This window comes from Prunus mume, linkage group LG4 (genome assembly GCF_029339155.1).
Source record: "Prunus mume cultivar Tortuosa linkage group LG4, ASM2933915v1, whole genome shotgun sequence".
Lineage (NCBI taxonomy): Eukaryota > Viridiplantae > Streptophyta > Magnoliopsida > Rosales > Rosaceae > Prunus > Prunus mume.
This window is the reverse complement of record NC_142701.1, coordinates 24,954,729-24,971,596: the sequence shown is the minus strand read 5'-3', so window position 1 is coordinate 24,971,596 and position 16,868 is coordinate 24,954,729. Positions and strand designations below refer to the sequence as shown.

Genomic DNA, 16,868 nt, shown 5'->3' with positions numbered 1-16,868 from the left:
GTTGTCTCAGTTAAAGATTGTTTTTTGTTTTTAAGGTTTCAAATCGAGTACTATTAGAACAAAAGAGAAAAACAAGTTTTTCGACTCTCTCAGCTTGTCTTGTTTTTAATAGTACGTTGACAATGTTAATCTAAGCTTAAGTTCATTACAAAATCCGAACTTATCTGCTTGTCTTGTTTTTTAAGTTTCTCGACTCTCTCTGCTTGTCTTGTTTTTTAAGTTTCTAATGTATAGGGCCAACAATATAATAAGCCACTTCATTTTGAAGGGCCGAATAACCATGCATATTCTGAGTCTGATGAGGCAAGAAAGCTCAGCAAGACTAAGATATTTTATCAAAGAATCTCAGTATATAGATACGAGATAGTGATTGGTATAATAATTATAACCTTATCACCGACCAATGTTATTTCGAAAGATATATGTGTGCGATCGCGCCTGTTGTGGTAGGTACACTAATCCGTATTGCAATGAGTCTAGCTACTCTTCGTCAATAATTAAATCACCATTAGTTTGTCTTTCAAATGGTAGCTTGTTCAACTCAGAAATATAGCATGAAAGATCATTCATTGAAAGGTCATTTTAAATACCAAGCTATGGGCACAATTATATTTTTCATGTATACTCTAACCACAACCTATATGTCTAATTCCAATATGACCAATTAGATTACCACTGACAGAAACAAAATGACAATGCCTTGCCTACTCAACTAATTGGGGTCTAAATTTCATAAAGATTCTTGGCCGGGTTAGAATTTCTGATATGTTTCCATTCCGAAAAGAAAATGAAGTTTTTATAACGAGAGGCTATGTTGAGGGGTTACAATGAGAAGATTCAATCCAATAGTTCAATAATAACTCTACACTAGATTAGACGGCTACGAAGGACCCACCCCCTCTTTATAACCCTCTAGCCTTCCTGCACACGAGCGGCAAGAAATGGGCTTCACATTGTACGCATGATCCAGTTTTTCTCCATCTTCTTTTAATGTTGCCCCGTTAATTATAGTGAGAACTGGGTTTCTGTTACATTACACAAGGTATAGAAGGGCCCAATTGACATTTCCTAAATGAGCAACTGAATCTGACCGTTAATCTCGGGGATCGAACAGTAATCCTGTTACTAAATCCTGCAGCTTACCTTAGAAAATCCAGACCCAATTTGTCTTTTTTAGGTCGCTCGGCAGGCAAAAGTATCGTCAAATCAGACAATGTGATCTCTGTTTCATCACTCGACGCTGATGGTTCATACAAATCCAGCCGTCCTCGTCCTCAGTTTCTGGGACCTGGAAAGAGCAGCTGACGTGTACCTTCTGAGGACCATGTTTCTCCTCACTCTTTTTAGCCCACCAAATGGTTTGGTCTCTACTGTTCAATTCAATCTTCCATGCTGCTTCAACCAATACCAACTATCTCTTTCCTCATTTGAGTCACTTCTCTTTGACAAGTTCATTAATTTCACAAGTCTTTGTCTCTGCATTTCCAAAATTCTTGGGGGGCTTCTGCCAGAATTCTGGCAATTTAGTTCTGTTTTGAGCTGAAACTTCTTCAATATCAGCAACCCATTTCTTGTTTTAGATTGTTTTCTTTTTTCTTGAACTCAGCAGCTCCAGGGAAAGGAATCATGGCTATGCATGTTAGCAGTGCATGCTTTTCTGTTTTTAGTCACAGGAGAGTTCATAAGATTAGAGCTGTTGCTTCTGAAAATGTGACCACAGAGGATGATAAGGTGAAACTGGGGGGTTCTGATTTGAAGGTGACAAGGCTTGGGATTGGAGCTTGGTCATGGGGGGACACCAGTTATTGGAACAACTTCGAATGGGATGGTAAGTTGCAGAAATAATTGAAAAACTGAGAATCCCTTTTCAAATTGATGCTTTATTTTGGTTATAATTGTGGGTATATTTGTTTCAGATGAATTTTTCAGAGTGTTTGAGACTTTTATGTCTTTCCATGTTCACTTTTATCACTTGGGGAAGTGTTTTTAATTTTGCTTAACTTTTTACACCTGCAATTACAATGTAAAGCCATCATCAGCTTCAAATTGTACATGAGAGGAAGTGAGCTATATTTGTATGATTCAACTTTATGCAATGGAAATTCTTGTTGGTTGTTTGATGGGTTTTTTAGGTGGGGCAATAAATCTTAAAATTCAATATCTTTCTGAATTGGTTGTATTGGCAGCCTTGTTGTTAAGATTATGAAATGCTTAGGTATATTGGAAAGTGGAAATTATTCAATTGTGTTCAATATGGCAATATGTTTTGTGTAACTTGCAGATAGGAAGATGAAGGCTGCTAAGTCTGCTTTTGATGTCAGTGTTGATGCTGGTATAACCTTCTTTGATACTGCTGAAGTTTATGGCTCCAGGGTAGGAAAAGCGCCTTATATGTCCTTTGTTCCTCTCAAACAGATGCCATAAAGTTCTATCAGTGTAAACAAAAATTTACTGTTCATTTTTGCAGGCTTCTTTTGGTGCTATAAATTCTGAAACTCTTCTAGGAAGGTACGTACTGGGATATATATATATATATATATATTTTATAGTGGCTCATTCTACTTTCTAGTCTACAAAGAGCAAGGCTAATCATGGTTAATTTCTGTATTTTGAGAACATTAGTTATATAGCTTCCACTGAATTTTATACAGATTTGTCAAGGAAAGGAAAGAAAAGGATCCAGGATTGGAGGTTGCTATTGCAACCAAATTTGCAGCTCTGCCATGGAGGCTGGGTCGTCAGAGTGTCATTGCTGCCCTTAAGGATTCCCTCGGTCGCCTTGGAGTTTCTTCAGTAGAACTGTATCAACTCCATTGGTATGTCCTTTAAGTCAGAGTGTCATTCTGCTAATGTAACTACAATAACTAATCAAGTGTTTTGTGTTGATTTTCAGGCCTGGAATATGGGGAAATGAAGGTTATTTATATATAACACCATTTTTTCATAGAATAATTCTCTGTCTAGCTAATGTAAATAGATGGCTATATATAATAATCACCTTTTGTTTCTAAAGAGGCATCTCTGGAAAAATCATATTTCAGGGTATCTTGATGGTCTTGGAGATGCTGTTGAACAAGGCCTTGTGAAGGCTGTTGGTGTTTCAAACTATAGCGGTACAAATCTATCCTTTTATCTAATTATGGTCAGCTGTTCGAAACATGTCCTTTATCTTTCTTTTCTTTTTCTTCTGTGTTTTATGTAAGTATAGAATGTATTGGCACGTCGAGAAAGTAATTTACAAAAATGGATCCCCTCCTCAACTAATCTGAACATGATGCACAAAGATCTTTATTGCAGAAAGGCGATTGCGTGAGGCACACAAGAAACTTCAAAGAGAGGTATCCCACTAGCATCAAACCAAGTGAATTACAGCCTCATATACAGGGCACCAGAGGAGAAAGGAGTAAAGTCTACCTGTGATGAACTTGGGATCACTTTGATTGCCTATTCGCCTATTGCTCAAGGTGAAGTTGGAACCTTGTTTTTTCTTAATCTATTTTCATTTTCATTCAATATCTTAGCTTAGGAATTAATAAAATCATTTTTAGAAGGTATAATATTTTTTCAATTTACAGTATTCAAGACCTCTCTGAGCAATCTTCAGAAATTGGGGCTTAAGTTCATCCTATTGTTATCTTTTGTTTTAACTTAAGAATGGTATAAACAATGGAAACAAAATCATTGCTGAGTTAGGAGAAAGCCGGCTTGCTCACTTTTGTCACTGATCCCCTGATTATGAATTTTGAGCATTCCTTTTTCAAGCAGTTCTTAACTTCAACATTATGAGCTTATTTCTTCTATATTGTGTGATAGACTAGTTCTGGCTCCTAAAAGAAACAGTGAAGAAGTAAAATTCTCTCTTTCACGTGCATTTTTTAACATCCTAATGTGTCTTGCTTATTCTTGAATTCAACTATTTCTGGACAAGTGTTAATCTTGCTTGGTAAAACCTTTAAAGTGAAATATCTAAGAAAGAGGAGGTGTTTGTCTATCTGCTTTTCTACATTTAAACTCATATTTCACCAAACCAATACCTTACAACAAGAGAAAAACAGCTGGGTTATCAGCCGATTGCACAGTTTTCTTTTTTTGTTTTTTTTTTTTGAATTTTGAATTTTTTTTAGAATGCACAGTTTTTATTAAGTAAGAAATTGGACAGTTTTTAGTAATAGAAAGGGCATGCAGTTAGTCTGAAACAAAAAATATGTGAATTCTTGATAAAAGATGTCTGTTGAGATCTTATATTATCACTTGTAATCTCTGCACAACCCTGGTTACAATGGTTAGAACCTTTAATCTCAGATCTTAATAGGTTGGTTTCCACAGAAGCCAAGTTTTTCTGTCTGATCCAGGTGTGAAAGAGATTGAGAATATTGAAATTTCTACTATTTATACATATGCAGGTGCTCTTACAGGAAAGTATACACCTGAAAATCCTCCCACCGGTCCTCGAAGACAGATTTATACTCCTGAATTTCTTACAAGGGTAAAGCATAGTCAATACTTCGAAAGCCAGTTACACAGTAAGTTCCAATTTTATTGCTGAAATATCATTTTGAAATGCAGCTCCAGCCTCTACTGAACCGGATCAAGGAAATAGGAGAAAAGTACAGTAAAACAAACACACAGGTTTGTTAATGCTCTTTAACTATTGTATCTTTTTCAATTAGAAGTCCTCAATTTTGTCATTTCCGTGGAAGCATGGCTGAACAGTAACCAGCAATACCTATATTTTATCAGCTAAGTCATGTTGTTAGACGTGGATACAATTATCAAACTCTTGATAGATACCAAATTGCATGAAAGACAGAGCTCTTTGTTTCACTGTTTTTAGTATATGTAGACCAACTCTCTGTAGTTTCATGCTCTCCATCATATAAGATCATAAACCCACATATTGATATCTTGGACAAGATTTCTTGAATGCAGAAATTCATATTGGGGCATTCTAATTTCTAACTCGCTGGGATTTAATGTGAGATGGGTTCCTCTGCACAGGTTGTCCTAAACTGGTTGATAGCCCAGGATAATGTTGTGCCGATCCCAGGAGCCAAAAATGCAGAACAGGCTGCAGAATTTGCCGGTGCACTTGGATGGAAGCTGGACACTGAAGAAGTATCTGAATTGCGCTCTTTGGCTACAGAGATAAGACCCGTTACTGGTTTCCCTGTTGAAAACTTATAGATTTTTTATACAAGCATCTGAGTTGTAAATTCCTCTATACAAGAATGTATACACTTCTTCATATCAAATACAAATATCATGTTTTCTATAAGAATAAGAATGATTGCAGGTTGACCATTAATGTAACTAAATCCTGTCCACATTTTTAGCCACTTTAGATCTGTTTGGTGACGCTATCATTTTGGTCTTAGCACAAATTTTTAAGTGCTTGATCAGATGGAAATGATGTGATGGAAAAACTGAACTGTTTTCTTATTCAGGTATTACTAGCTTACAACTTTACAATCTATTAAAAAGACTATATTAACAGAGTACTTGGATAAAGAAACTCTCTACCTCAAAAGTTGAAATTGTTTTTCCCAGACTAAAACAAGAGCATCAAGAATTAAGTGAATGGATCGGATTTTGATCCGAATTCAATCCGAATCCAACGTAACTAAAATAGGATATGGATTTGACTTCTAAATCCGATAATCCGATTATAAATGGATCCGGATATGAATTATAGTTGATCCGATCCGACTTAGTATGAAGTATAATTTAGTTTTTCTATGCTTTATATTAATATTTTATCTGTGTAAATGAGTAATTTTGGTTTTATATGTACTTACTAAGAATATACTTAAAACTAAATTTTATGATAAAATATCAAAATTTGATGTAAAAAGTAGATAAATAACAAGAACGAGGCTACTAATGAAATTTTAATTTCTTGTACATCTCAAAATAAATCCGATAATAATTCAATCTGATCCAAATCCGATGCATAACGGATATGGATTGATAGGTGCAATCCAATAATCCGATTATAAATGGATTCGAATTTGGATTTGGATTAAGGTATATCTGATCCGTTTGCAGGTTAGTTCGTCCCTTTTTTTTTCCCTCCAATTTATAATTTCTTTCTTTATTTGTGCACGGAAAATAAGCCCATAATTCCAAACATATTAATTGGATTGGAAGATGAATAAATGCATTTTGGTACCTTGTTGACTATGTAATTGCCTTCTCCAGCTATAGATACAACCATGGACCCAATTTGATATTAAGACAGTAGTTATTAGGTTGGCCTTGCCGACCCTGTACTGAAAACGACAAAAATCAAAGCCTAAGGTTCATACTAGATAGCAGCCCTATCCATTGCTGGCTAAGAGGCTATATTCTCTATAAAACCAAAATGACATGAATTTAAAGTTCATAAACACAAGTTTAGCTCCTCAAGCGCAACCATGAAGCCTACCCCCTTATACATTGCACAGGATCCTAGTCTCTCCAGCCAACAAACTAACCTCCAAATTAATGCCAAGAATTGCTCAAACAATTCAACAGCTTCTCATTTAGACTAGGGCTTTCCATTTAGCTAAGTTTTTAAAGGTGGAGATAGACCCACTTTAGTTCTCTCTCTCTCTCTCTCTCTCTCTCTCTCTCTCTCTTTTGTTTTTGTTCTTTTTGTTTTTGGTGAAACAGTCAAATTCATTGATAGAGAGGGCAAAAACAGAATACATACAGGAGGAACACAACCCCAAAGGAAGGTTCTTGCAATACAGAAAATCTAGAAAACATAATCAATCCGGCATAAACATTGCCCGACATCGAGTAAAAAAAATTCACATCTTGAAAACCAGCTCACTCGGAGTTAAAGATGAGGAGTACCCATAAAAACTGCAGCAGCCGGTGCTTCAAGAAGACCATGACAGAGAACAATCTCTCAATCAACTTGGGACAGAAAACACCTTCAAGTGGAAGACTTTACCCACTTTAGTTCTTATCATGATTAACAGGAAGTATAAAACAGGACCTGCTAGCAAATTCTGTAGGCCACCATCCTGCAGTAAATTCTAGCTTGGATCAATAAGTCTGCTACCACCAACGCATGAGGCAAGTGTTGGCTTGCAGTTGGGGAAGATTCCTTCCAAGTGTAACTATTGGAGTAAACCTGGTCCATGCTTCTTTTATGTGCTTTTTACTTTGTATCTGTCCAAATCCATGCCAAGTCCAATTCCTATCATCACTGCATCCCAATTGGAACAAGCTTTGAAGATACCATCTTTTCTATATATTCTTCTCAGTTGTATATTTTCCAAACACAATCATACAAGTTTTGACAATTTTTTTCTTCATATTTACCTAAAACACAATAGGGAGAAGATTAATCCTTCTTTCAATTAGACCTATCTATGTTTTGAGTAATTGTTGTCTTTCCAACTTTTAGACATCTGAAATTGAAGAAAGTGACTTTATAACTTTCATATAGATAAGAATAAGATAAGTGCAAATTTGCATTGCATCATCCAAAAATCTAAGCATGACATAAAAAATTCCCAACTTGGCCAAGCTGTCAAAAAACTTGACCTCTGACAATCTTGTCCCTCATCATTGTCCAACAAAATGTGCAGTGCCGATGAAAACGTGGCACCACCCTCATACATTATCAGATAGCACAGATTGAATGTGCTGCAAGTTCTAGATTTGGTTGCCTTAAAATAACCAAACCCCCAGTCATCCCATTCTAACCATCTACATTCTACAGCACTCAAAGCTGACTCAGCCACAAGTTTACAGCATGGCACAATTGGGCAACTGCCACGTGGAATGCTATCATGGGTTTCTATAGAAATTTGAAGCTCTGTGTTACTAGCCAATCTCTGCTCTGACCTCTGTGACAAGTCCCTGTCCTTCTAACTGTTGTTAAAAGAGTCTTTGGTCCATTCCCTTCCCAGTTTCTAGTTGCTCTTCTAGCTCAGCTCACACACAAACACACACACACAGAGTGAGAGACTTGTGGTGCTTTCCAAAACAGCAATTTATACACTGTAGGCTTTCAGTTTCCACTTCAAGAGAAGTCAGAGCTTGGCTTTTGATCAGGGTTGCTTTTCTACTCCATTTTCTGCTTCTGGGTGCTATTTTAGTACTCATTGCCCTTCTGGGTTTTTAACTTTCTCTTCATTTGAAGATTTTTTTCTTTTGGGTTTCTTTTTCTTAAAAAAACCAGAAATTTTTCATGTCATATCATTCTTTCTCTTTCTTTCTTTTTTCTTTTTTTCACTTCTTATTAGTATTTTCCCTTAAGTGGTCAATGATGTCTCTATTTTCAAGTGCAGCTTTTTAGTTGATTTTTCTCCAGTATTTGCCTATTTCCATGGTGGGATTATTTTATTCTGGGTTCCATGTGACTCTCAATTTTTTTAATAATGAAGAGTCTAATTTGGGTGGGCTCTTAATTTTTTAATCTGTAAAGAGCATGTGGTGTGGTAAACAATATATTGGGGCTTCATTTCATTGCTTCTCTTATTCCATTTCTTAGTACAGTTCCATATTTGGTATGCTCTGCAACATCTTTTGTTGGTTATTGTTTGATTATTAAATTAGTTAGTCAGTTGACCAACCAATCAATTAGTATTTTAAGTTGGTTTCTTCTAGATGAGGTATCAGAGCTTCTAAATATGGTTATCAATCATTTACAATAATCTAAAGTTGTCTTCTTGCTTTGTTTTACAGAAATCCTGTCTGCTGAGACATGAATTCTTGCATTCCTGATTGGAACTTTGAGGCTGATCTCCCTTTGACCAACCAAAAGAAACCCATGGGGTCTGTACTCTCTATAATTCTCAAAGTTATTGCCAGATTACTTGCCTGAATAAAATATTATGCATTTTGAACTTGTTGAACTATCTTGATTGGGTGGCAAATTATACAGGCCAAACCATGAACTAGTAGAGCTCTTGTGGAGAAATGGACAGGTAGTTTTGCACAGCCAAACGCATCGAAAACCGAGTCCTAATCCTCCTAATGAGGCCAGACAAGTTCAAAAACAAGATCAGCAAACCGTAAGGGTTGGTGGATTATATGGGAACTCAAGTAATTTGACTCAAGATGAAGACACAGGTTCCTTGATCCACTACCCTCTTGAAGATTCCTTTGACAAAGAGTTCTGTTCCCATTTTTTTTCTGAATTGCCTTCCTGTGATCCAATTGAGATTGACAAGCCAACCAAACAATTTGAAGAAGAAAAGTTTGCTAAGTTTGGTGCTTCTGATACCCCCCATCTTGTTTCCGCTTCCCCCCAACCTAATGTTAAGTCCCCTGCTGGTATGGGATATCCTGCAAACCCAATGCCTCCTCCAAGATATCAATACAATAACTCAACTGAGCAAAACCAAAATCTAGGAGGCTTGGGGAAAGTAGTTAATTTTTCAACATTTGCTACCCCAGGAAAGGGTGATAGAGGATCTTCCAGAGGAAAAATAGGAGGGAAAGAGTCTGGCAATTTAACTCAGGGGGAGGTTAAAGAGTGTTCGGTAATGACTGTTGGTTCGAGTTACGTTGGCAGCAACCAAGTTCTAAATGACCTTGATGTGAGCAGGGCTTCAAGCAATTGTGATGGGACGACTGGTTTATCTGTTGGACCCTTCTATGACAATGTTCATAAGATGATGCCTCAGAGTGAGACAGGGAAAACAGATACACTAGACCCAACTCCTACTTCGTCTTCTGGTGGTTCTGGTAGTAGTTTTGGCAGAGGAGGAAAGCGGTCTAATGTTGTCAATAGCAACAAAAGAAAGGGTAGAGATGCTGAGGACTCAGAGTGCCAAAGTGAGGTAAAAACCCACTCTCCAATAAATTGACCGTTTGTAGCATCACTGTCTTTTCACCATGACCAATAACCTGTTTATGTTTTAGGCTGCGGGAAACAAGTCAGCACAACGGTCTGGATCATCCAGGAGGAGCCGTGCTGCTGAAGTCCATAATCTCTCAGAAAGGGTAGGAGTTTCCTATCATTTCATAGTTTTGGAATTTGTGATTTTGTTGCTATAACTTGTTTTTTAGTTACACTATAACTTGTTCATTGATGCAGAGACGGAGAGATCGGATCAATGAGAAAATGAGAGCATTGCAAGAGCTCATACCTCATTCTAACAAGGTTCACTTTCTTAAAGGCCATTCAGTTTTTTCTGTCTGTAAAAAAATATATACCACAGGCACTCACCATATCTTTCTTTATTCATACTACCTATTAATTTGTTTTCTTTTCTCTTGTAGTCTTTCAATTTTTATGTAATCATATATTGTTCTGACTGAATTGGTCCTTATTTTTCAGACAGATAAAGCATCAATGTTAGATGAGGCAATTGAATACTTGAAGTCTCTTCAGATGCAACTTCAGGTACAATGGCACCTCATAAAACTCAAACTGGTCCTATATTGTTTGTAGCTCAAGCTACTAATAACAACTTTCCTTGGTGCTTCAGGTAATGTGGATGGGAAGCGGGATGGCACCAATGATGTTTCCAGGCATGCAGCACTATATGCCCCGAATGGGAATGGGAATGGGAGTGGGAATGGGAATGGGACCACCAGCCTTGCCTTCAATGCACAATCCGATGCATTTACCTAGAGTCCCTCTAGTTGATCAGTGCATGAATGTGGCTCCAGCAACAAACCAGGCTGTAATGTGCCAAGCACCGTTGTTGAATCCAGTTGATTATCATAACCAGATGCAAAATCCCGTGTTTCAGGAGCAGTATGCGCGTCTTATGGGCTTCCATCATATGCAGACTATGTCTCAGGTTCGTGTTCTTTGTCTTGAATTAAATGTTTAGTAATATAGTGGTTTTGTACACAAGTAAATTATTCGCCATTCGTGTCTTGTTAGACGTGCTTTTTTTATTTTTTCTAACTGAATTTTTTTCATTTTATCATATCCAAAAAATTTCTTGCAGCCTATGAATATGTTCAGATTTGGCTCCCAGCCTATGCAACAGAATCAGATGACAGCACCAACTGGCATCAACAGTGGACATTTAGGTGGAGGAGGTACAGCTAATGATACTTTAAGTGGCAAGATGTGTAAGTCACTTCATCAACCACTTATCTCAGCTCACTTTATTGATTTCTAAGACTGAGATTTGCAAAACAAATTATGTGGAAAGTTATATTGATAGGCCAGTAACTGACTGCTCCTCCGTCTTTGAGATAATCATTGTTTACAAGAAGCATGCTTAACTTTTCAAACTCAAAAAGGAGCAACTTTTGTTAAAGAAACCGTGTGAACCGTAGTTTGTGGATTCTTATGTTTGATGGCTGTCAAAATCAGGGTCTATTAGCAAATTGGGTTGAACTTATGAATATTTCCTATCTTATCTTCGTTGCAATCTCCCAATAAAGTGAATGGTCGCAAACTTCTTCCTGCTATGAGGGTTTGGCTGCATATAATCTTGCTGTGCACAATTGTGGCTCATATTATCTGCTAAAATAGAGGCCATTATGTCTTCTTTTAGTTGCTTACACTGAATTCTCCTTTTTGCTGTCAACAGTCCTGACGCTGATGCTCTTTAGCTATAATTGTCATTTTGACATGTAAAAAACTGTTTTGTTTTTGTTAAATCCTTGATGCCATAAGTGTCCCTGTCATGCTAATTTTAATGGACACACCGCTTTTTTCGATGTTAACAGGTTAATCAGTGAGTATGCATGCTTATCTCCTCCCTATGGTCCCCTGGCTTATTTAACAAGATTATTTCAAGGTGGCAAAAGTTGTTGTGTTGAATATATTTCTAGCTCGCACGGTTCGCATGCCTCCCCAACCAGTGAGCGTGACGTACGATCTTCTCCTACGTACATGCCAATGAACAACTACTGCAAGAGTTCAAACATCCCAAGCCTAGTGTGCAGCTTCCTGAATTTAGTTTTTGACTTTGGTAAAAAGTAAAATAGTATTTCAGTTCACGTCCAATAACATGTATAAAATACAGGCATAATTCTGCTCATTGATGTTCTCTTATAAAAATATGCCTCAATTTTTTAATGGATATTGATGTTTCCTGAAGTGTTTCTTTGTTTGCACCTTTATGCTTATGCTTTTGCCTGTGATGGTTATATCTGTCACTGTAAGTAACTGGAAATGAATAAAGGAAAAAGTTGAATCACTGAGGCTTTTCTCTTTTACAGTTCATGTTCTGAAATATCAGTCTATTTATGACCTGTTGTTTTCAAGGTTTGAAGATCAAAGGGAATTTGCTCTCCTTCTCAAGCTTTATCTTGTTCTTTACAAGTCAAGCTGCAATTAATTGAAAGGTAGTGATGTCTTGGAATCAAAATAAAAGCAAAGCCAACTACTATCTGCTCTGCAGATATTGGGGAGAAAAACTCATATATCACGGAAATAACACTATTTTACTATTTCCAACCAATCATGCTCCGCCACACGTGATAAAGATTCCAATTGGTTGAGCATGATTGGACGGGGATAGCATAAAGATTCCAATTGGCTGAGCATGATTGGATGGGGATAGCAAAACAATGCTATTCCCGTGACATGCACGTCCTCGATATTGGAGTACCCTTTTTATCTCTAACTCCATGTTACACGAGTCATAAAACTCCAAGATCAAGCACATGGCTTTGCAGGGCTGATCCTTTATTGCATAATTTGACTTGGAGCGCTCCTTCATTTTATTTACTGGTGGGAGCCATGAACATGGAGACTTTCCAAAATCTGATTAAAATGGTGTGCTTTGTGCTTCTCACAGAGTCAAGTATACAACTCGTGCTTCTGTATTTCTAGCATTTTTGATCTTCAAGTCAACAACTGCCACAAAGATTATGTCTCCTCCTCCCTACCCTTTTTCTGTAGATGCTTTTCTTTTCTGGTTTCCAAATTTTTCACCAAGTTCAATAATTGGTCTTGAAGCAAAAATGTCTAATTATGTTTTATTTAGATTAACAATTTTGGAACCAACTTGCCTTTTAGCTTAAGTACTGAGATTAGTTAGCGATGAGATAATTAGGAGGTACGGTCAAATATAATAATGACTTACAAGTGCACGTGCATGACTCACATAGGTCTCCCACCATCATCATAAATAAAAATAAAAAAATCATTTGATCAAAATGTCATTTCCTTCCAGCAAGAAGGATTTCTGCTTTCTCCGACATGTATAAGATCGTCATTATATTCTATCAAGTTGGGTGGGGTTCGTTTTCATCTTTCCCAAATTCCAACTCACTTTGGAGAACTATTTGATCAATCACATTAACTGATGACATCTAGCATAAAGACAAGACACAAGTGAAACTCACTGATATGAGCCGGAGAATTATAATTAAAAATGTGATCAATAATTATCGTACATATAATGTTACGGTTAACTATACATATATTATTTCGATATTTTATGAAAATTGATATGTTTCCACCTTCCTCAAGTTGTATCTCTTTGTTTTTTTTAATGGCTTTTGGGATGAGGGTTGGGGGTGGTCCTTTTTATAATGGGCAGATTCCCCTTGTATCATCACGAATTCAAGACTATTGCTTCTTTCAACATGGGTTGGTTGAATTCGTAAGAATTGTTTTCTTTACTATCAAGGTTTAGATTCAAATCCCGTTACCGACAATTCATTTTGGTAAGTAACCTCAAAGAGACCTTGGTATATCCTGATTTTGAAATGAGGTAGCCTCCTCTTCTCTTAAACTTTTTGTTACCGGAAAAAAACAAGACTAGTGCTTCCCAATTATCATGGGCCCCACAAGAAGATCTAACCATATAAGCAGATAACAGAAGATAAAAGATGTCAAGAGCCATTTGAAGCTAGTGGCAAAAGCCAGCTCTCTTTTCTTTTTTATTTTTTTAATTAATGATTATTATTACTAATATCTCCTCAGTCCCCACTACATATCTTTTTCTCGATGTTGGAAGGTGGATGAAGATTGATGTTGCCGGCCGCAGCAGATTGGTCCCATTCTTGCAAAACTTGCCCACAGCCAACGTTGTTCATGAACATCTTTTTTCTTGGCTTCTGTCTTGTCCGCAAGTTGGAGGGACTTGAGATAGTAATTTCCAGTCATGTTCACTGCATTAATCATCACGATCATTTATGCCCCACTTGAAAGATTTTCACTTCATTCTGAAATCAATTGATTTTTCCTCTCAATCATTAGCCTTCTTTCTTTTACCACCTAATAAATCATTGTTTGATTTTTTGTTTATTGCCAACACCAAATCATTGGTTGAGTTTTTTAGGTCAGAAAATCATTGGTTGATTACTAAATCAATTTGAATAATTTTATATATACCTTTCTTTTTTTTAAGTCACAAGAAATTACATCAAAACGAACTTTGAAAGCTACCAATCAAGCAAGCCTAATTGAGTCATAAATGGCCCATAATAGCCTTGTGGTTAGGGTTCAAGGTTTGAGATTTGGATTTGGGATTTAGGATTTGAAATTAATTAAAATACTTAAATACTAATTATTCAGTAAATAAAGAAGAATTAAAATATAAAAATTGATTAACATAATTAAATAAGGCTAAGATATTAATTAATTGCAACAAACTAATTTTGTGTTAAAAAATAAAAATAATAAAATCCACAAAATAATTTAAAATAACTAATTACTATTTATTAAGTAATTTATGAAATTGCTAAAATATTTAAATACTAATTATTCACTAAAGAAAGAATAATTAAAACATAATTACTAATTAAAGTAATTTAAAAAGGCTATAAGTAAAAACCATATTGTGCCGTATAGCCGGACGGCTATACTTTAAAATATTCGTAACAGGTTAGCCGAACGGCTATAATATTTCAATATTAATATATTTTGACAGTGGAGCCGCACGGCTTACAAGTATAACCGCGCGGCTATAGTAATATATTTTGAATGTTTAGCCGCACGGCTATACTTTTAAAACATTTGAATATATTTCACGAGTATCCGGGCGGCCATACTGTAAAAATATTCGAATATACTTTTCTTATATTTTGCCGGTATAGCCGCGTGGCGATATTTTCTATAAACAATTTTATGCCATGAAATTCAGCACTCCATACAAAAAGTCAGTAACTAACATTTTTCCAATTTGGATTTGGATAGAGAAGAGGCATGGCTCTAATTCTAATTATTTGAATTTTCCATTTTTAACAACAAACAAAAAGAAAAAAAGAAAAAAAAAGAGAGTATATATGTCTATATTCTATAATTTCTCCAATTCATGAGCATTTGTTATACACATTAGTTAAAGAATATATTTCATTCCTTCTTCTACCTTCGTAAAACCATTCAAACACTTCACAGGTTTCTAGAAATCAAAAACATAAAATGGTGTTGGGTATTGAAAATAAAGACCAAAGATGAAAAGGGCTGGAAACTTTTGTCAAGTGGGCCTCTTCAGCTTTCAATAGACCCAAGCATGGGCCTCCATGAGAATGTGTTCAGCTGGCTCTCCTTAGCTAACAGGATGCTTATAAAAGAGGTGGCCTACCAATAATATTAATGCCCCTCAACAACCCTACCCCATTTGTATTTGCTCCTCATACGGCATATGCAACAAGTGTAACATGTGGGGGGATGTTCACCTTTTAATTCCGCGTTTTTCATCATCTTGTGAAGATGAAAACTACATTTTAGGGTCGGTGTGAAGACTAATTATACCTTGAGAATTAGGGTTGGCTAGCCCTCGGTGCTAGTTTAGATAAGAAGGAAAGATCGAGAAAATTGTTTTAGGGTTATGATAAAAATAGGAAGATGGTTAGTTTTTAGAGTAATTCTACCCATTTGCTATAGTAAAAGGAAAAGGAATACAAGAGTTGTTACTATTCACATGAATGGTGCTTACCTTAGTAACTTTTTGTTGGTTTTTCACCCATTATCATGGTAACCCAAGGGCAATCACTATTAACATAAGATATGAGGAGAGAAATTTGTAATAGAGTTTTGGTGTGAGAAGTGAAGAATATGGCTAAGTATTTATATATATAAAATTCTAAAATTTTTGGTTTTTTAGTTTTTTTTTTTTAAATGAATTTTTTGTTATTTAAATTGATTGTTGACGTCATTGTGACGTCAACATTAAGTCATCTTGCCCAGGCAGCAGCGCAAACAAGTTTTGACTTAGGTCTTGCCCAGGCTGGTGGAGCCCAGCACTTGTCCTAGCAAGCCTTGGCCATTGGAAATAGGACTCGCTCCTCCCGCTAGAAATGCTCTTATTGCTAGTTTAGATAACAAGAAAAGATCGAGAAATTTGTTAGAATTATGATAAATAATGAGATATCTTTTTATGTTAACGACGGAATGTGTATCAACCGATGAACAGACTGAGGCCGCACTTTCAGTAAAATTCAAACGAAAAATATGAAGGTTACTTGTTGTCACATTCGTACGAGTGTAGATGAACATAAAATGTGATTGGTTTACTAATGCAATTAACAAAGAATGTTGAAGAAGAATCTGAACTTATTAAATCCATTCCCTAGGTTTTTAGCTGGGCTTTTGATTTTCTTGCCTTTGGCAAGTTTTTGCCTCACCCCTGGGTTTTTAGGGGCTTCTTCTCAGCCTCTTCGGCTGATCTTGGCCAAATCTAAGGCGATCTCTCACTTCTGGCCCCCTGATGGTTGTGTTCTTGATTTTTTGGGCTCTGGGTGTAGATCCCCTTTGATCTATCTTCTGCGGAAGTGGGGTTGAAGCATTTGGTGGGATCTACTATCTTATGGTGGTGTGGGATCGTGTGTGGTGCTGTGACTTTTTCTGAAGGTCAAGGTGGGAATTTGAGTGGTAAATGGATGCTCTTTCACTTTACGGTGTTTCTATTTCCAAAAATGGATGAGAGCTGGTTCTCTGACATGATCTCTCAGCGCTGGTTGCAGAGTTCCTATTGATTCTGTCATCTTCCACTTCGAGTGAG

The 16,868-nt window shown here is 36.4% G+C and overlaps 2 protein-coding genes across 3 annotated transcripts; both read left to right on the top strand.

The window, feature by feature from the left end:
* Window positions 1-1,372: 1,372 nt before the first annotated feature.
* LOC103328947 (NAD(P)-linked oxidoreductase superfamily protein) lies at window positions 1,373-5,284 on the top strand. The gene is given in 11 exon segments (XM_089051105.1): window positions 1,373-1,828; window positions 2,282-2,373; window positions 2,468-2,508; window positions 2,652-2,816; window positions 2,894-2,916; window positions 3,042-3,113; window positions 3,298-3,327; window positions 3,330-3,464; window positions 4,404-4,486; window positions 4,567-4,629; window positions 4,999-5,284. Coding segments are annotated over 11 exon segments (1,092 nt in total). The 5' UTR covers window positions 1,373-1,626; the 3' UTR covers window positions 5,185-5,284.
* A 2,545-nt stretch (window positions 5,285-7,829) lies between these two features.
* Window positions 7,830-12,110, top strand: PIF4 (phytochrome interacting factor 4). Of its 2 annotated transcripts, none has more exons than XM_089050026.1 (9): window positions 7,830-8,504; window positions 8,683-8,772; window positions 8,882-9,782; window positions 9,865-9,945; window positions 10,040-10,105; window positions 10,283-10,348; window positions 10,434-10,751; window positions 10,905-11,031; window positions 11,638-12,110. In XM_089050026.1, the coding sequence occupies exons 2-9, from the start codon at window positions 8,702-8,704 to the stop codon at window positions 11,640-11,642; spliced, it is 1,635 nt and encodes a 544-aa protein (XP_088906152.1). In that variant the 5' UTR covers window positions 7,830-8,504; window positions 8,683-8,701; the 3' UTR covers window positions 11,643-12,110. The 2 variants fall into 2 exon arrangements, with proteins under 2 accessions (XP_088906152.1, XP_008229596.3); XM_008231374.3 differs by having other exon boundaries at window positions 7,832-8,050.
* The last annotated feature ends 4,758 nt before the right edge of the window (window positions 12,111-16,868 follow it).

What these genes read in the sequence shown, in the direction of transcription:
- PIF4 (XM_089050026.1), top strand. Translation starts at nt 8,702, where the DNA reads ATGAATTCTTGCATTCCTGATTGGAACTTTGAGGCTGATCTCCCTTTG. An exon ending in AACCAAAAGAAACCCATGGG is followed by an intron (nt 8,773 to 8,881) that starts GTCTGTACTCTC and finishes CAAATTATACAG; the next exon opens with GCCAAACCATGAACTAGTAG. An exon ending in TCATACCTCATTCTAACAAG is followed by an intron (nt 10,106 to 10,282) that starts GTTCACTTTCTT and finishes CTTATTTTTCAG; the next exon opens with ACAGATAAAGCATCAATGTT.